The sequence below is a fragment of the Carassius auratus genome, linkage group LG44F (genome assembly GCF_003368295.1).
Source record: "Carassius auratus strain Wakin linkage group LG44F, ASM336829v1, whole genome shotgun sequence".
Lineage (NCBI taxonomy): Eukaryota > Metazoa > Chordata > Actinopteri > Cypriniformes > Cyprinidae > Carassius > Carassius auratus.
Window position 1 is genome coordinate 6,145,972 of NC_039298.1, and position 20,557 is coordinate 6,166,528.

At 40.0% G+C, this 20,557-nt stretch overlaps 1 protein-coding gene across 1 annotated transcript in view; it reads right to left on the reverse strand.

Annotated features, from left to right (window-relative positions):
• Positions 1 to 20,557, reverse strand: part of LOC113068412 (tenascin-like) — a 68,033-nt gene that overhangs the window by 17,341 nt on the left and 30,135 nt on the right. The window contains exons 7-12 of the mRNA XM_026241191.1: positions 12,799 to 12,921; positions 2,365 to 2,508; positions 1,260 to 1,379; positions 897 to 1,052; positions 444 to 580; positions 127 to 259 (exon numbers count right to left, since the gene is read on the reverse strand). Of these exons, the coding sequence (XP_026096976.1) occupies positions 127 to 259; positions 444 to 580; positions 897 to 1,052; positions 1,260 to 1,379; positions 2,365 to 2,508; positions 12,799 to 12,921 (813 nt within the window). The remainder of the gene's footprint in view (positions 1 to 126; positions 260 to 443; positions 581 to 896; positions 1,053 to 1,259; positions 1,380 to 2,364; positions 2,509 to 12,798; positions 12,922 to 20,557) is intronic.

Consider the following 20,557-nt stretch of genomic DNA (forward strand, 5'->3'; position numbering starts at 1 on the left):
AATTAGTCATTTATCAGATGACAGATGGTTTTATGGTAAAATGTTATGTTAATAGTGAGATAAACTGACAAATGCACTAGGAAAAAGTGATGATTGTGGTTGAAGGCATCAGAGCGTCATCAGTACCGGTGGTGAAGTCTGTGGAAACGCTGCTTGTGTACAGGCCGTCCCGCTCTGCCTGCAGGTGAGCTGTGTATGTTGACGATGGGTACAGTCTGGTTAACTTGAACTCCTTGACCATGGGGCCAAGATTCTCTTCCTGTGCAGAAGAAACAAATATATTTATAAGTACTACAGACCATCGGTTCACACAGTTACTGTTCAATGTAATGAGACTGGTGGGTTTAATGGGGACATCTGGCATTGCTGTCCTAACACACACAGTGCTGCTGATATACTGTAGACAGATGCTCAGCTTTGTCCAGCTGGTGTGAAAGTCTGACCTGAATGTCCTGGCCATCCGTGTGATAGCTGAGCTTGTAACTGCTGATGGTTGATACAGGTGGTTTCCAAGACAGCAGCGCAGTACGAGGAGTAACCTGACTGGCTTTGAGATCACGAGGACCATCCATTTTTTTACCTAAAACATAGTTAGGAAAACATCTGCCTTAAACAGGTGCTATTAAAAAAAAAAAAAAGACTGCACACGCATGCTTTTTTAAGTGGCATTTCATAAAGGAGTTTGTAATTTTCAATAAAAATGTTAATAGTTATTGTGACCTACAGGAAATTGAGACAATTTACTTTATACATCTGCTAAAAATCACTTAATTAACAGTCATTGAGTAAAAAGCGCTCAGAAAAGTCACTTTAGTTTAAACAACAAACAAACAAACAAAACAACCTTTGGCTTATATTGAAGGCACAGGACCTAATGATGGCTATGCTATGCTAACCGCTGGATGTTGTGAAGGCTGTGGTTGCTCTGGAGCTGCTCAGGTCTGCCAGCTGGCTGTGAACGCTCACTCTGTAGCGTGTGGAGGACTGCAGCGCCTGCAGCTGCTCTTCTGCAGCGTTGCCAGACACTCTGACGGTTCTTCCAGACCCAGGAGCTTACAAGAGGAAAGACACAGGAGAGACATTTTTCAGGAATATAAAAAGTGTGTCAGTTCTTACTTTTTTGGTTTGACCATTCTGATTCTATAGTATCAGTGAGCAAATGTCCCATCTTAAATATCCTGTACATCAACAATACTCAGAGTATTCAAGATGGGAAATTTAAACTCTATTACGTAGCAACACTTGCAGACTTCGCTCACCTTCCTCAGAACTATACACAATGACATAGTGGTCGACAGCTGCCAAGGCGGGTCTCCACAGCAACAGCACTTTACTGTCTGTGACGTTTATGGCTCTCAGGTCTGTTGGTGGGTCGGGCACTGAGAGATACATGATCGATCAAAATTACTGCAGAGTTACTGCCTTAAATGGAATAGCAAACATTCTTTTTAAACTCTCTGCCATTGATTGTCTGACACTAGCAAACAGGTACAGAAGGACAGTGTTGTTATGACATGCCTTTCAAATAAACTAACTGAAATTCTGTTTGCAAAGTTTTGTTTTTTATTCCCATTTTCACTCCCTGTAAAAAACCACTCAATTTAAAGGGCCATTTCCTCCTACAGAAACGGCAGTAAACGCCGACAGCTCTGATTGGCTAACATCATCACACCATAGCCACGCCCTCCTTTACGGCATGCCATATATTTTGATGCTTGAGATGTGTAGCTCTGTGATAGAGCTGTATATGTTTGAGTTTAAGGCAGAAGAAACTGAAACACTGCAAACTGTTTTAGCTGGGGAATTGCTTTTGCTTGCCTAGTTTTCAGTATAGTATTTTGTAGTATTGCAAAAGATGTAACTGGCTACGTGTTGAGAACAATTTACATAACAGTCAATTGTGACAGTCCATTTTTGATTACATACGATGATGACGCACGGTTCAGGATAAGGCAACTCAACTCATGATTCTTCTGATTTCAAATCCAGATGGGTAGAAAATAATGATTAATATTTGAAACTGTGGAGTCAGTTTTGAGCTATGTAAACTGCAGTGTATCTTAATTGTAGAGTAACATCTCATATGTGTAAATATCAATACCATTCTGATTCTCCATTTCATGACCCCTTTAAGTAAACTCTTAAATTGTGCCAAAGTGGAAACAACTACTTTGATTTTACTTATTGATGATGAAAATCAAGCTGAAATTAATTCAGTCCTCCAAGAGTATCCTGAGGTTAAATGCCTAAATAAGACAGAACGGTGACAGTTCATGAATCAGTCCTCACAAACGTTAGTAATCAGCCTTGGATTTTAACCACTGGTTCCCTATATTACTCTTTCTAGAATGATGGGTAACTTACAAGTGGTTACAGTATCCTGGATGGAGTCACTTTCGTCTTGTCCAAGTACAGACATCACATGGACCTCATAGGTGGAGCCCGGAGACATCCGTGAGAGAGAAAGCTGGAGAGTTTCTGAGTCCACACTAACAGAGATCGGCTCACCTGACATTACACCAACAAGAAACATAAATATTATACAAGAATCAGAAGATGCATATTTGACACTTTCAGTCAGCAGGCTCAGTAAAATGTGGTGCTTAACCTTTTATTTTTGTATATTTTTTTAATGAAATGTATAATTTATTCAGCCCCAAATCATGCAATGATAAGACTGTGGGACATAAACTTTTGGGAAGACAAAGACAGTATAAACAGACAAAGATGTAACTGACATAAACACATTTTTTTCCAGAGGAGTAAAATATGTTATTAATTTTAATTGATTACTGTACTTGAGTATTATTTTGGGGGATTTGTAATTTATTCAAGTACAATTTAAAATGACTACTTGTAGTTTTACTTGATTAAATTTCTGAAGAAAAAACAGTACTTTTTACTCCTTGCATTTTATTTTCATCTTGAAAAAGCACATTACAATTTTATTTTATCTAAAGCACATTTAATATGGTAAACGGAAGCTCAAATTGCACGCTTGACAATGAGAAATGATAACCAATGATCATTGTTTTCAGGCATCAAGCACACACATTTCTGCTTCAGTTGTGACTTTCATCAGATGGCTTCAAAAGTTCACCATCAAAACATATAGGAAGCATATTGAAGTAACAAAGTTGTGTTTTTCTATGAAAGTTTATTCATTATTCTTCCTGTTTTGATAGAGCTATAAGCTGTGTAATAGCGAATGGACAAGATTGAGTGCAAATAAATCAGTGATGAGAATTTAAATAAAAGTAATATTTTTGTGGGAATGACTTTTGTTTTTAAAATTAAATATTAAAAACCTCCAAAAAAGTGTTTAAATGAACATTGTATATTAAATTAATTGTAATTCATATTTAGTGATGTTCATGTTTAGAAAAACTCTAAATGTCCCAAATAAACAATTAAATGTTTAATTTTGAACAATTAACAATTAGACATTGACTAGACAACACAAAAAGTGGCTTTTCAAAACATTAATGCTGTATGTTTAAATTCCATAACTGTCCTCATTAATTCAACTCATTATTGTATTCTGTCTGGAATATATATATAGTCTCTGCATCACATTTTGCTCTTCAAAGCGATTTTGTTTGGGATAGGATTTTTGTTTCTTACTCATTTAAAAAGACACTGATTCATCAACAGGGTTATATTCACTGTTATAGTTACTGTCATATTCACTTTGTGTAGTTTTTGAAGTGTCATTTTTGGATATCCCATACACTTGCATTATACGAAGAGAGATGCTTTTTTTTCTAAAACTCTTTGTCTATGTTCATCTGATATATATATACATATATATGAGATGGCATGAGGGTGAAAAGAATGGAGTTTCCTTTTAATCATTTTGTTTTGTGTTTTTCACTGTGCAGTATTTTAATGGTTTTTGTTGTTGCTCTAGATGTGTGTTTGACCTGTGCATTTTGTTTTGTTTTCTCCCTCCCCGTAGTCAAACTTGAGAACAATTTAAAGTCGCACTTTTTTACTTTTACTCAATTATGTTTTTGCCCAGATACTTTTTAAACTTTTTACACCTCTGATTTTGTCTAATGAACAACAGCCCATAATGGTGCAGAGAAACAGCTCAAAGACCGAAGAGTAAATTTGAACAAGGAAAAGAGAGTTTGAAAGAGAAGTCCAAATTTTACTCTGCTGATACAGTACCTATTGATTAATTGCAGATTCAGGCTGTTGATATATATATATATACATATATTATCTGAATTTGAAAGTCTATTTAAGTAAAATAAATATTAATATATATAACACATTCCAGATAAATATTTGTTGTTTTGTCAGAAATTTTGTATACATTTGCAAATTTTTATACAAAGCAGGGGAGCATAGCATCCCAGATAACACTAGAAGGGCAAAATACTTTCCCAAGCCAACAGCAACTACTGAGATAGCTGTAATCCAACAGAACCTAATGGCTTTTGTGCCTACTGAACCAAAAGAGATTGTTTTTCTTTGATGGCCACTGAAGTCGCACCCAGTCCAGGGACCCTGTTTACCCTGGCTTTCACCACAGGGTTTCCACAGTCTGTGTAGGAGTAACTTCAGCTCTCATCCCTGCATCAGTTTCGCTTCTCTGTCGTGTAGAGGAGTTTGAGACAAGGTGTCACAGTGTCTGGGTTGTGTTCCCTGGGGTTCCACTAGATGTCCTCCTTTCTCACGGTGTCTGTCACCAGATCACTTCCTGTTCCCTTATTTGGTCACCTTCCTCCTTGTTGTGTAATTGATTGTTTCCCACCTGTCTCCTGTTTCCTCATTATCCTTCTGTGTATAAATACCCAGTCTGTCTTAGTCTGTGTTTTACGGAGTCCTTGTTTAATGTCAGTGTATTATTCATGTCCGTCACCCTTGTCTTGTCTTGTCTTGTCTTGTCTTGTCTTGTCTTGTCTTGTCTTGTCTTGTCTTGTCTTGCCTTGCTTTGCCTTGCCCCGTGTTCGTGTCCTGTTTATGTTCCGATTTGGATTCTCTGGTTTTGACCCTGCATGGACTGTTACCTCTCTGGATTATCCCTTAAATAAATCATGCTTACCTGCAATTGGTTCTCTCGCCGTGTTTCAACCATCACGTAACGTGACAGTAGGACTCCGTCACAAAGAGAACCAGCGGTATGTCATTTTTCCGTTCCCCAGCCAAGATGGCGGAGAGGCGAGCCAGATATCTGAGGTTAATCGCCCTCCGCCAAGAGGACAATGAAGTGGGTGCCCTGGCTCAGGTGTTCTGGTCCCTGGCAGAGGGCATGGGGTACAACGACACGGCCCTTAAAGATTATTTTAATGGCGGTCTGGATGATCCAGTGTCTCTGGAGGAGATGGCGCAGGTAGAGACACTGGAATTCTGGGAATTCGTGCGCTACCTGCAGCATCGGGGTCGGTGGGATGCCCCAGCCACTCCTGTCTCTTCCAGCGGGGTGGTCGTCAGCCCAGCACCACTGCACAAGATGGCCGCCAGCCCAGCGCCACAACACAAGATGGCCGCCAGCCCAGCGCCACAACACAAGATGGCCGCCAGCCCAGCGCCACAGCACAAGATGGCCGCCAGCCCAGCGCCACAGCACAAGATGGCCACCAGCTTAGAGCCACAGCACAAGATGGCCGACCCAACGTCCCGACTCGCCATCGTAGAGGGCGGAGGAAGAGGGGACAGGATTCTAACGTTCCTCAAAGCCTGGAGAACGTTCCCGAGCGGGCTCCGCCCTGGGGGACTCTGGCGGTGACCACGAGGACGTGGTGGTCTTCCGCTCCGCCCTGGAGGGATCTGGCTCTGACCACACGGATATGGTGGTCATCTGCTCCGCCCCGGTGGGGGACTCTGGCGGCGACCACAAGGACGTGGTGGTCATCCGCTCCGCCCTGGGGGACTCTGGCGGTGACCACAAGGCCGTGGCGGTCTTCCGCTCCGCCCTGGAGGACTCTGGCTTTGACCACATGGCCGTGGTGGTCTTCCGCTCCACCCTGGAGGTCGCTGGCTTTGACCACACGGCTGTGGTGGTCCTCTGCTCTGCCCTGGTGGCCGCTTCAACATGCCCTTCTTGGACTTCTGTCTGGTGTTCTTGGTTTCTGTTTTGTTGCTGTCTGTTCCCCCCAGTTAGTCTTGCCCTCCATCCCTCCCCCTGAACCTCCTCCGTTCCTCCTCCCTCCTGGTTCTCCCTGTTTTATGTTACATTTCTGGTGTTTATTCCCCATGTTTTTCTTTTCCGGCCCTCCGTCCCTCCCCCTGAGCCTCCACCTGTCTGCCTCCCTCCTGGTCTCTGTGTTGTGTCTTGTCTTGGAGCGTCTGGGAGCCACTCCGTAGAGGGGGGGGGGGTACTGTCACAGTGTTTGGGTTGTGTTCCCTGGGGTTCCACTAGATGTCCTCCTTTCTCACGGTGTTTGTCACCAGATCACTTCCTGTTCCCTTATTTGGTCACCTTCCTCCTTGTTGTGTAATTGATTGTTTCCCCACCTGTCTCCTGTTTCCTCATTATCCTTCTGTGTAAAAATACCCAGTCTGCCTTAGTCTGTGTTTTACGGAGTCCTTGTTTAATATCAGTGTATTATTCATGTCCGTCATCCTTGCCTTGCTTTGCCTTTCCCCGTGTTCGTGTCCTGTTTATGTTCCGATTTGGATTCTCTGGTTTTGACCCTGCATGGACTGTTACCTCTCTGGATTATCCCTTAAATAAATCATGCTTACCTGCAATTGGTTCTCTCGCCGTGTTTCAACCATCACGTAACGTGACACAAGGCCTCACTGAAAGAGCGCCTTTGAGCCAAGTGGCCTCTCAGACCATTTTTCAGTGACCGATTAAATCTCTCCATGCCCCCATTTGACTGTGGGTGATTGTAAGCTATTTGTATGTGTTTGATCACTTGGCAAACTCAACAGCCACTATTTGGGCCGCTCAACCCAAACATAATGTTCTCACCAAATATAAAGCCTATTGCCACGAAGCCCGGCAATATGGGTGTGTACCTGTGGCTATAGATGCTGAGGAGCTGAGGAGATGTCGGGCTTGACAATCGACCCTGCCCCCTTACAGTCTGCCGAACCCAGCGAAGCCAAGGTAGACTTTGACACCAAGCTTCTCCTCATCCTTTCTAAGACTGTTGAGGAGTTTAGAGGAGTTTAGAGTTGTCTCCACTAGAGATGTACTTCTGCTTCCTCTGCCCTCACATTGGTCAAAAGTGATGAAGAAAAGGGCCATCCCCAGAGTGTCAGACTGGGGTGTGGGGATAATAAAATGAGCTTACCCACTTCAATTCGCTCAAAGACCCTTGCGATTCAGCGGCATTGTTCCCACCTTGGTACAGAGCAAAGATGCACATGTCCTGTGCTACGAGGTGATTTATTTAATGGCTAAAGGAGCCATAGAGACAATTACTCCTGTTCAGTGCGAGTCAGGTTTCTACAGCCATTACTTCCTCATCCCCAAAAAGGATGGCGGCTTATGGCCCATCCTCGATCTCAGACACCTGAACCACACCCTCATGAAATGGCCGTTCAGGATGACTAACTGGCTGATATTAAGCCTCTAATCAAAAACACACAACTTGACCCCACATAACTAGTTAATTACAGTCCAATTACAGTTAATTACTGTCCAAGATACTAGAAAATTCCTTCTTGGAGAAAAATGGTATCTGTGAGGATAGAGTTACAAATATCTCTTTAGAGTTACAAATGACCTGCTCTTATCATCTGATTGTGTGTGTATCTCTCTATTAGTGCTATTGGATCTTAGCACTGCGTTAAACACTATTGACCACAACATTCTTTTGCATAGACTAAAAACACTTTGTTGGCATCAGTGGAAGTGCATTTGCATGGTTTAAATCGTACTTATATGACCGCCATCAGTTCGTTACAGTGAATGAAGATGTATCATATCGATCACAAGTGCAGTATGGAGTACCTCAAGGCTCAGTACTAGGGCCATTGCTCTTCATGCTCTACATGTTACCCTTAGGAGATATCATCAGGAAACATGGTGTTAGCTTTCACTGTTATGCTGATGATACTCAGCTCTATATTTCTTTGCAGCCCGGCGAAATATACCAATTTGATAAACTAATGGAATTCATAGTCGGTATAAAAAACTGGATGAAGAGTAACTTCTTAAACAGAGGTGTTAATTATAGGGCCTAAAAACTCTGCATGTAATAATCTAGAACACTGTCTAAGACTTGATGGCTGCTCTGTCAATTCTTCGTCATCAGTTAAGAACCTAGGTGTGCTATTTGATAGCAATCTTTCATTAGAAAGCCACATTCCTAGCATTTGTAAAACTGCATTTTTCCATCTCAAAAATATATCTAAATTACGGCCTATGTTCTCAATGTCAAATGCAGAAATGTTAATCCATGCATTTATGACTTCAAGGTTAGACTATTGTAATGCTTTATTGGGTGGTTGTTCTGCACGCTTAGTAAACAAACTACAGCTAGTCCAAAATGCAGCAGCAAGAGTTCTTACTAGAACCAGGAAGTATGACCATATTAGCCCGGTCCTGTCCACACTGCACTGGCTCCCTATCAAACATCGTATAGATTTTAAAATATTGCTTATTACTAAGCCCTGAATAGTTTAGCACCTCAGTATTTGAATGAGCTCCTTTTACATTATACTCCTCTACGTCTGCTACGTTCTCAAAACTCAGGCAATTTGATAATACCTAGAATATCAAAATCAACTGCAGGCGGCAGATCCTTTTCCTATTTGGCGCCTAAACTCTGGAATAACCTACCTAACATTGTTCGGGGGGCAGACACACTCTTGCAGTTGAAATCTAGATTAAAGACCTATCCCTTTAACCTGGCTTATACATAACACACTAATACACTTCTAATATCTAAATCCATTAAAGGATTTTTAGGCTTCATTAATTAGGTAAACCGGAACCAGGAACACTTCCCATAACACCCAATGTACTTGCTACATCATTAGAAGAATGGAATTTACACTAATCAGATACAGATCCCCTGTAAAGACCTTGTCTGAGATGACCACAGGGACAAGACCACAGGAAGATGATTCTTCTGCACAATCTGACTATGCTGCAACCTGCAATTGAGCTGCTGGTTTCGTTTAGCCAGAGGAGAACTGGCACCCCAACTTTTTTTTTCTCCATTAAGTCACCGATGGAGTTGTGGTTCCTTGCTGCTGTCGCCTCTGGTTTGCTTAGTTGGGGACACTTAATTTACAGTGATATCTTTGATTTAATTGCAAATGATTGCACAGATACTATTTAATCTGAACTGACATGAGTGATGACATCACTAAATTCAATGATGGACTGCCTTTAATTGTCAATTTGTATTATTGACACACTGTTTTCCTAATTAATGATGTTCAGTTGCTTTGACCACAATCTTTTTTGTTTAAAGCACTATATAAATAAAGGTGACTTGACTACTTTGAAACACATCTAGCAAGTTTGCCCAGGGGACAGATTCTTCTCTCTGAAACACACCTACTTTAACATCCAGAACATTCCCCCATCACAGACGATTCTTAAGATTTGCCTTTGAAGGAGTGGCTTATCAATACAAGGCCCTTCCCTTATGACTGTCCCTCACTCGTCACACTTTTAGGAAGTGCATTGATGTGGCTCTTTTCCCTCTGAGGCAGATAGGAATTCTCATTTTACATTACCTTCACTGACTGGCTCATCTTAGCCTTCTTCAAAATTGGAGCCTCTCACCCTCTCAGGAAGTTTCAAAAGATGTTGGGCCTCATGGCTTCTGCATTTCTGTTGCTACAGCTGGGCCTGCTTCGTACTGGCTGAAACCACAAGTTCTGTCCCAGCTTTGGCATCATGGATGGCTGTATGTTAAGGTGGATATACAGTACATCAAGGTGTGTAGCAGCTCTGGTCACTTGGAAAGACACTCAGTGGATGGATCAGGGCATGGCTCTGGAAATGATCTGCAGAAGGAAGTTTGTCCCAACAGATGTGTCCAACGGGGGTTGGGGAGCTCTATGCAATGGCAAACTGGGTTTCGGCCATTGTTTTTTTTTTTTTACCTAAAGGGTTCATCGCGTTCTAGTCCACTTGGACAGCATGAGTGTGGTGTCCTATATAAATCGTCAGGGAGGGCTCTCCTCGAAGCACCCTCTTTATTCTGGTGGAGCGCCTCTTGGAATGGGCACAGCTCAACTTGCGTTTGCTGAAAGCATGTGCTGGGTAGGTTGAATCAAGGAGCTGTCCCGGAAAAACAACTCCTCAGAGGAGTAGATGCTCCATCCGCAAATGGTTCAGAGAATCTGGGAGATCTTTGGGAAGGCAGAGTTTGACCTCTTTGCCTCAAAAGCAACTCTTATTGTCCAAATTTTTTTATTCAAAGGGCAAGGATGTGTTAGCCCATGACTGGCTCAACCTCCTCTTTTACCCTTTTCCCCCAATTGCCCTTATCCCTCAGGTAATAAGTTGAATCAGGAAGCAAAAACACAAGGTTCTCCTAGTGGCCCCGCTGTGGAGGAACCAACATTTGATCTCTGGGCTGTCTGAGCTGCTTACTGCAGCCCTGTGGCCCATTCCCCTGAGATGGGACCTTCTCACTGAGGCGAACAGAATGTTATGGCACCCCCAGCCCAAGCTGTGGGCTCCTCACCTCTGGCCACTCGATGGTAGCCTGCAGACATCCCCAAGAGCGTTTTAAATACAAATTCTCAGTCTATGGACCCATCTAAGAGATGTCTCTATGCTGTTAAACGGTCTGTCGTCTCCGTCTGGTACACAACCCACTGTAAAGACCCAACCTTCTGTGACATATCATTGGTATTGTCCTTTCTCCAAGAGCTGTTGGTTAAGGGTCATTCCCCATCCACTCTTAAGGTCTATGTAGCAGCTATAGCAGATTCTCATGCTCCTATATCTGGCAAGTTGGTGGGCAGGAATAACTTAGCAGTCTCCTTTTTGAAGGGGACCAGGAGGCTTAACCCGCCTCGCTCCTTCATGGGATCTGCCAACTGTCCTTTCCCCCACAATGCACTGCTTTACATCACGTTGGGGAGAGAATTTACCAAAGCCGGCCTTGAGAGCATTGAGAGTGACTAGAGAGATGAGTAGTAGACAAGGGTATTCAGATAATAAATTGATAAATACATAGATATAGATAGATAGGTAGACTAGATATATAGATAGACAGACAGATAAATAGATGGATATCGACCAACAGCAACCAAAACACTCTCTTCCCTACAGCACAAGCTTTCCAACGCAATTTCCATGAGACAGCACTCACACAAGCACCTGCCAAACACAGCGACAGACACGCGGCTATGTTTGCAACATTTTCACCGGAAGAAGAGATAAATGCTTAGAAACGCCCATATAGCTAGCATGATGCCTTCTATTTCTAGAAGACAAAGACAAAATTTACCAGTACTACGACACTATGACAAAGGTTATCGATACTTATCTGAACTAACGACATGATCACTGCCACTAGATATAAGAAAGAAAACATTGATTTTTCACTCGGTGCTATCCAATGACAGAAAAAAAAAAAGAAAAAAAAAAAAAAAAAAAAATATATATATATATATATTTATGTGTGTGGTTATTGTGTACTGCTGCTCGTAGACTAGCTCCAGTGCTCATTGCTGCGATGCTAAATGATAGCAACTGACCAGGACACTTCACCAACTCTCCACTCATTCTATTCGGACCATGCATTTAATTGGCTTTGACGGCCATCAGTTCTTACCCTCTCACGTCTGGCACATTCAAAATTATACGGCTGCAGGCCATCTTACATGTTGGCTCTTGCCACCTCTTCCTCATCCCAGTCAGTCGCCATAGTTCTAATACTAGACTGAGGCTACCTTTCCTCTACTACTCCCCAACGTGACGTCATCACCGAATTGCGTAAAAAAAAAAAAAAGTTAATACCAAAAACTTTAAAAACTGGTCTTTAAGACCATTTTTTTAGACATTTTAAAAATGATACAAGTGATTTATGTACCCATTAATCGACAGTGGTGGTTAACCTGCAACATGGGCTTTAATATTTAATGTGCAGCAGAAGAAAGCCCTTTTGAAGAAAGGAAGAAAAAAGTCATTTGTTAGGTTTGTGAGAAAGAGATCAAATGGAAAATAGGAAAATAATCTGCCATCTTTGTTGCCAATTGTTCTGTCTGTAAAGAAGAATCATACTTGAGCTTACTATACTTTTAAATTTTCTCATCAACTTCTTTCACATCACTGAACTGTGTGAAAACATTCAAATGCCCTGAATGTCAACGGAGACCATGTCGACTAGATGCACCCCAGAAACAGGTCCTGTGAAGACCTCATCACCTCGATGACCATCTGCACAAGACCATGGGACCCAGAAAAGACCCCTGCTCAATCTGACCTGTGTTGCAGCCAGGCATTAAATCTCACCATGATGGTTTCGTCTGGCCAAAGGAGAACTGGACCCCTGACTGAGCTTGGTTTCTCCCAAGGGTTTTTCTCCATTTATGTCACTGATGGAGTTTTGGTTCCTTGCCGCTGTCACCTTTGGCTTGCTTACTTGGGGATTAAAGACTACCAAGATTTTTTTTTTTTTTTTATACAGACTTTAAAGTAACCCCCAATCTCATTACTGTAACAAACATATTATTTTAACTAATCATCAGACTGTTCCTGTAATTAAGCATGCAACAATAAGAGGCTTAGAGAAGTAATTGTGCATCCCTTTTTTGTTGAAAGGACCATTTCATATTACTTTGAGCTAGTTTTATGAAGTATGTACTGTTTTCAGAATTTTCTTTTCTTTTCTTTTTTTTTTCTTCTGAGGTTCGAGTTACCTTCTTGCACATGAGTGTATGTAATCTTGAATCCAGACACCTTGCTCTTCGGTTTGGTCCAGGACACCATGAAAGAGCTGTCAGTCACATCGCTGAAAGCAAGATTGGATGGAGGCTCAGGGCCTGGGTACAGAACATTAAATACAGTTCAACATCAGAATGAGACAGAAAAGAGAAACAGAGAAGAAAAAATAAGCTTACAGATAAACTAGAATGAATTCAAAACCAGAAAAAAACATTGTTATGCAGTACTTGTTTACTTGCATTCACAATTCTCTGTTCTCTGTGACAACCCTTACATACATGTATCAAAAATAAGGTTGGCTATCGGTTATTTGAGTGAAAACACAAGTGTATATATGTGCAGTCGAAACATATATACAGTATATAGGCCACCGCCTATACAGAGCCCCACAGAAACATCACTGTTAATGACTGACATGAAATCCTGCACAGGAGCAAGAAAACACAAGCGTGACATTATGATGCTGATGCTGCTCTTTTGAACCTGGAGAGAAGAAAAATGCAAAGAAGAAATGAGTAAGGAAGTGAAGACACTGAGGAGGAAACGTGAATAGCTGTTGAGTTATTTCATTAAAAACAACACAATTTGTGTCTTGTTGGCCAACACTGGACAAGTTATTTTACATAGGATTCAACCACTGCTGTTTGTTTGAAATCAAGGGGGGCGACCATGGTCTTACCCTGGACTGAGGGTGAGTGATGAGGGGAGACATGAAGATGGCTGACTGTAATCTTACCCTGAATGAGAGAAGATCAAAGCAGCGATAAATGGTGATGAGCAGGACTGTCTCATGAATATATCTTACTGTTTGTACCAGAACTCTATTTTGTTCTTCATTCGTATCTCCTGAATAGTCATCAAAAGGAATATTACAGGTTAATATTCCCAGAATGGGAGAAGTAAGCTCCTTAGAACTTTAAGCATTAGTTACCAAAAAAGTCAATTAATAAAAAAATAAAAAATAAATAATAATAATAATTTTAAGTGATCCCTCAGTTTTCAGAAATGTGACGACGTTTGTATTTATGTTATATATATATATATATATATATATATATAAAACGTGAGTTAGCAGCCTGAGTGTTATTCCTTTAGTTCCAATCAGACAGAATCATCATGGCATCAGGTTATGTTTATATTGATTTAATGATTACAAAATGTAATTAATTAAATTTTTCTTAATTGTGACACACAGAAGGACAAGCTTAAATTATTTGCTTGCATAATCAATAGCATGGCACAGATGCTGCTTTTGAACAAGAATAAACAAACTACAAAATTGAACCAACTAATAAATTGTAGCATTTATCAGTGCTAACTCTCAAAATAATAAAGTTATTAAATTAAGAAAAGATTAAATATTAAATTAAAGAAAAGTTATTTTAAATGAATTCAGCTAAACTGATCATGTATTAATTAGTGGCTGTAATAGCAATTTTTTTTTTTTTTTGTGTAATCCAGTTGTAATATTAGTTGTGAACAGTTAGTTATTACCATATGAATGGAGACAATGTTAAGGTGAAACTATTAAACAAACAGTTTTTCTGCTGATATTCAAGACACATTTGCATGATGGGAATGTGTGGACAAACATACTGGCAACACTAAAAGATGCAAATTACATCCAGTTCTTCCACAGATCACTAATTTATAATAGGTAGGGATGTGACATTTTGCATTCATATTGATTCCACTAGCAATTTATTGTTGTTTATTAAAAATATTTTTTTAATTTCAGATTGAATCAGTTCAACTCAATACAATGAACAACATTTTAAAATGCTTAAAATGCTTAATATGTTTCTTAAAATATTTAGTCTAATGTGTCTTATGCAATATAAAACAAAAAATGTGTTGGGAGGTTTAATTTAAAAATGTGTTTCAGAACAAAATATCAATTACGGAGTAAAAGTGCCATTATGATGCAAATATCACAGCATGATCTGAATCTGAAATGAGGTCTCACGGGTTTGGAACGACATGGTTTTGTCATTAATGAACAAAACCTTGTGCACAGCTATGTCATATGACACAGCACTGCCCACATTGCTACTGCTCCTATAACGCCTCATTTATCAGTTCTTTTGTCTTTGGGTAGTTATATTTCTCACAGTTTCCTGCTCATTCTAAATCAGATACATTTATCTGAATGCATTAAGGTGCTGATCGTCTCATAAAGGTGACGCAGAAGTTTGTTCCAAAAAAAGTTTTAATTTTGACCCCAAACCCTTCATCCCTTTGATGATCTCACTATGGAGGGTAAACCACAAAATGTCAAACACATCTTACCATCAAACATACACTCGTTTTCATCCTTCTCTCCTTCATCTCTCTCTGTGGCTGAAGTCTCTAATCTTATCCTTTTCAATCATCCTACTAGTTGCCCACTTGATCCTATTCCATCTCATCTCCTTCAAGCCATTTCTCCTGCAGTTGTACCTGCACTCACTCACATCGTTAACATATCCCTTCACACTGGTGTTTTTCCTCAACATTTAAAAAGGCTTGTGTAACCCCAAATCTTAAGAAACCCACTCTTAACCCATCTCTTTTAGAGAACTAATGACCGGATTCCCTTCTACCTTTCATTGCAAAAGCACTTGAACTAAGTCTCTGTCTTTCTCACACAGAACAACCTCCTTGACAGGAACCAACCTGGCTTCAGAAGTTGACATTCAACCGAGACTGCCATGCTTTGTCGCCTTTGTCTGGTGCTTTTTATCTCTCTCTGGAAAGGTGAAGTGTCAAAGTTGCAACATCTAGCTACAGGGATGCCATAAGGACCACTTCTCTTCTCTGTCTACATGGCATCACTAGGATCTGTCATACAGAAACATGACTTTTCAAATCACTGCTATGCTGATGACACTCAACTCTACCTCTCCTTTCAACCTGATGACCGGACGATTGCTGCTCGCATCTCAGCATGTCTAACAGATATTTCTTGTTGGATGATGTACCATCACCTTCAAATCAAAATGGATAAGACAGAACTCCTTCAAAAACAGCTTGAAACCTTGGAGTTGTGATTGATGATCAGCTGACTTTCTCAGACCACATTGCTAAAACTGCCAAGTTCTGTAGATTTGCTTTAACATTAGGAAGATCAGGCCCTTTCTTTAGGAACATGCTGCACAACTCCTTGTTCAAGCTCTTGTTCTATCCAGACTGAACTATTGCGATGCCCTCTTGGCAGGTCTTCCAGCTAGTTCTATCAAACCTCTAATTAATCTTTAATGAGCTGAAAAGAATGTAGGTCACACCTCTGTTAATCAATTTGCACTAGCTACTAGTAGCTGGTTGCATTAAATTCAAGGCATCAATGTGTGCCTACAAAACCACCACTGGCTCTGCACCCATTTACCTAAATGTGTTACTTCAGAGTAATGTGCCCTCTTGAAGCTTGCATTCTCCAAGTAAATGGTATTTTATTTAGCCATCTCAAAAGGCACAAAATCACTTTCACTGACTTTTTAATTAACTGTTCCCTCCTTGTGGAATGACCTGCTCAACTCAAGCAGCTGAGTGCTTAGCCATGTCGAGCATCGCGTTAGTTCAGTCAGGCCACATGAGTCACGCTTGCATCAGCTGACAGTCAGCGGTTCCTGACGTGTACCAATCCAGTCGTGACACCTATCACCTGCGGTTTATTTAAATTCCCATTCTTAAGTGTCTCTTCCATCGCATCGCTGCTTGCAATTAACTCCCTCCTCCAACCCCAACTCCACCAACTGAACCTGTAATCCGATCGAACTTTGTTCTTTCTTTACAGTCTCTTCATTGGAGGCAGTCTCTGTCACATTTTGTTTACAACTCATTTCATTGTGAATTGTAATTATATATGCTTATAATGGTTCTGTTCTGTACCCCAGGGGGGTTTGTCTTGCTGCTTTCCCTGCTCTGTCCAAGCATGGCTGCATGGACAGGCGTGTGGAGTGTTGCCCAGAACATAACCATACCGCCAACACTAACTGTGTGCAATTATAATTGTCATTAAATATACTTGACGGAAGTGGTCCTGAATAAACTAAAAGAAATGACTAAAAAACGCATCTGTTCCATCTTTATTTGACCCTCTAAGTCTAGCATGTTCTATTCTATTTTAATTCTATTTTATCTATTTATCTTCTTTTTTTGTCATTTAAAAAACACTAGCTTTCTATTTTTTATTTTCTATCTACTTGTTTTTCTTTTTCTTCTATATATATATATATATATATATATATATATATATATATATATATATATATATATATATATATATATATATATATATATATATATATATGTGTGTGTGTGTGTGTGTGTGTGTGTGTGTGTGTGTGTGTGTGTGTATATGTACATGTGCTGGTCATATAATTAGAATATCATCAAAAAGTTGCTTTATTTCACTAATTCCATTCAAAATTAAATCTTGTGTATTATATTCATTCATTACACACAGACTGATATATTTAAAATGTTTATTTCTTTTAATTTTGATGTTTATAACTGATGACTAAGGAAAATCTCAAATTCAGTATCTCAGTAAATTAGAGTATTGTGGAAAGGTTCAATATTGAAGACACCTGGTGCTACACTCTAATCAGCTAATTAACTCAAAACACATGCAAAGCCTTTAAATGGTCTCTCAGTCTAGTTCTGTAGGATACACAATCACGGGGAAGACTGCTGACCTGACAGTTGCCCAAAAGATGACCACTGACACCTTGCACAAGGAGGGCAAGACACAAAAGGTCATTGCAAAAGAGGCTGGCTGTTCACAGAGCTCTGTGTCCAAGCACATTAATAGAGAGGCGAAGGGAAGGAAAAGATGTGGTAGAAAAAAATTGTACAAGCAATAGGGATAACTGCACCCTGGAGAGGATTGTGAAACAAAACCCATTCAGAAATGTGGGGGAGATTCACAAAGAGTGGACTGCAGCTGGAGTCAGTGCTTCAAGAACCACTACACACAGACGTATGCAAGACATGGGTTTCAGCTTCACATTCCTTGTGTCAAGCCACTCTTGAACAACAGACAGCGTCAGAAGTGTCTCGCATCAGAAAGGACTGGACTGCTGCTGAGTGGTCCACACTTATGTTCTCTGATAAAAGTCAATTTAGCATTTCCTTTGGATATCAGGGTCCCAGAGTCTGGAGGAAGAGGGGAGAGGCACACAATCCACGTTGCTTGAGTCCAGTGTAAAGTTTCCACAGTCAGTGATGGTTTGGGGTGTCATGTCTTCTGCTGGTGTTGGTCCACTGTGTTTTCTGAGGTCAAAGGTCAACACAGCCGTATACCAGGAAGTTTTAGAGCACTTTCTCTTTTCAGCTTCCTGCTGCTGACCAACTTTATGGAGATGCAGATCTCATTTTTCGAAAGGACTTAAGGTAGGGTATTATGAAAGCTACCAGTACCTGGTTTAAGGACCATGGTATCCCTGTTCTTAATTGTCCAGCAAATTCGCCTGACCTTAACCCCAGAGACAATCTATGGGGTATTGTGAAAAGGAAGATGTGATATGCCAGACCCAAAATTGCAGAAGAGCTGAAGGCCACTATCAGAGTCACCTGGTCTCTCATAACACCTGAGCAGTGACACAGACTGATCGACCACGCCGCATTGCTGCAGTCATTCAGACACAAGAGACACAACTAAATATTGAGTGCTGTACATGCTCATACTTTTCATATTCATACTTTTTAGTTGGCCAAGATTTCTAAAAATAATTTCTTTGTATTGGTCTTAAGTTATATTCTAATTTTCTGAGATACTGAATTTGGGATTTTCCTTAGTTGTGAGTTATAATCATCAAAATTAAAAGAAATAAACATTTGAAATATATCAGTCTGTGTGAAATGAATACATATAACATACAAGGAATTAGTGAAATAAATCAACTTTGATGATATTCTAATTATATGACCAGCACCTGTATATATATATATATATATATATATATATATATATATATACATACATACATACAAACACACTGTATATTACAAATATATATATATATACCTTTGAAAGGTTGTGAGCTTTGGAGCGAAATGTTGGTCCAGATACAAAGATAAAAAATAGAAGAAAGAGTTGAAACTGAAGACAATCTTGCTGCTCAAACTATATATATATATATATATATATATATATATATATATATATATGTATATATATATTCATATTTAAGTAAAGTTAAAACTTTTACTTCAGTAATATTCTAAATGGTCACTTTAAATTCTACCAAAGTCTTTTTCTGGTAAGATATCTGTACTTTTACTTAAGTGTGGTTTTCTGGTACTTCATCCACCACTGAATATCTCAAGCTCCTATCATTAACTCTTGTTTCTCTTCAACAGAAACACAAACACTGTGTCTACACCAGATGCAACCATTGCCATGTCCGGCATATACAACCGAATTGCCATCTATGTGAAATGTTACAAAGATATGTCTGCAAATCATTTGCCAGATTTGAGGAGTTTGAGAACCACTGATTTAATGAAAATTATTCAATTCATTGCAATTCATTCAACAGGATTTTAAACCAATGTATTGAGAAAACAAATTAATTGTTGAACCCCAACTTATAACACAGATGGGGAATATTTTTTGTGTCAATTTGTTTTGAGCTTACTTGTTTCTTAATTTACTGCTCAGTATGTAGGCCACACATTTTCCACAAATCAATGCACACGGTTAGCACTGAGAACAAAGGTGTTACACTCACATATTTATTGACATTTACACAGTGCAAATTGCATGGATATTAATCAAAGCTTCAAAGAAGTTGACATTGCTTTGATTAAAAAGCCCTTGCTAGTCAAGGGTTCACTGTATACTGAACAGCATGGAAAGCAACAGTGCTGACAAGCTAAGCAGTAGAGTAAGTGAAAATATTCAAAATATATGTCCTGAAAACAACTACTTAGACCATTTACAGATCTGTATTAATAGATTTAGGTTTAGCAATACTGACTTTTGGTATTGTGTACCTGTATGTACGATGAGGTTGTGAGTTTTGGAGCGAAATGTTGGTCCCTCCCCAAAGATGGACACAGAGTACCTGGTCTGTGGTGTGAGATTCGCCATCTGGTGTGAGCGGTCTGTTCCAGGGAGAACTGTAGTAAAGCTTGTAATGTTTTCTCCACTCTTGTTCATCTTTGTACTCTGTACATAAGAGACAAGTTGATACACTACACTTTTACCCTTGCTCATACTACTTTTCTTTGCTGCTGTTGTCTTAAGTCTCTCATCATCTACTTCTTCCTCATTTTTTCTTTCCTCAGGCTCTTCATCTTTTTCTTTTTCCTTACTCTTCTCATCCATCTCATTCTTGTCTTTGTTTTCTGGTCCAAGCTCAGATTGAGTGATTATGAAGTGTTTAAACTTTCCTTTCGGTGCACCCCATATTAGTACAAACCCTGTCGATGTCACATTGTTGACCCGAACATGCTCAATGGAGCCATCTGTTTTGCTTAACATATATTCCTGAGTACTATTATCAATTTCCATGGGATGGTCTGTGGAAAAATAACTGTCAGAGTTTGCTTTTCCATGCTGACTGATGTTTAAGCCCACTTGAGTGGTACTGCTGTGTTTTATGTGAGATTGTCTGTTGGCTGTCTGTATTCTGGCTGATCCCTGGGCTTTGTTGAGAATTACATTCTGTCTAATATTAACACTAGTCCCATTTTCTTTTGCATGGGTTAAAGCAGCTTTTACTGGTTGGATAGGACTGACTTGGTTGA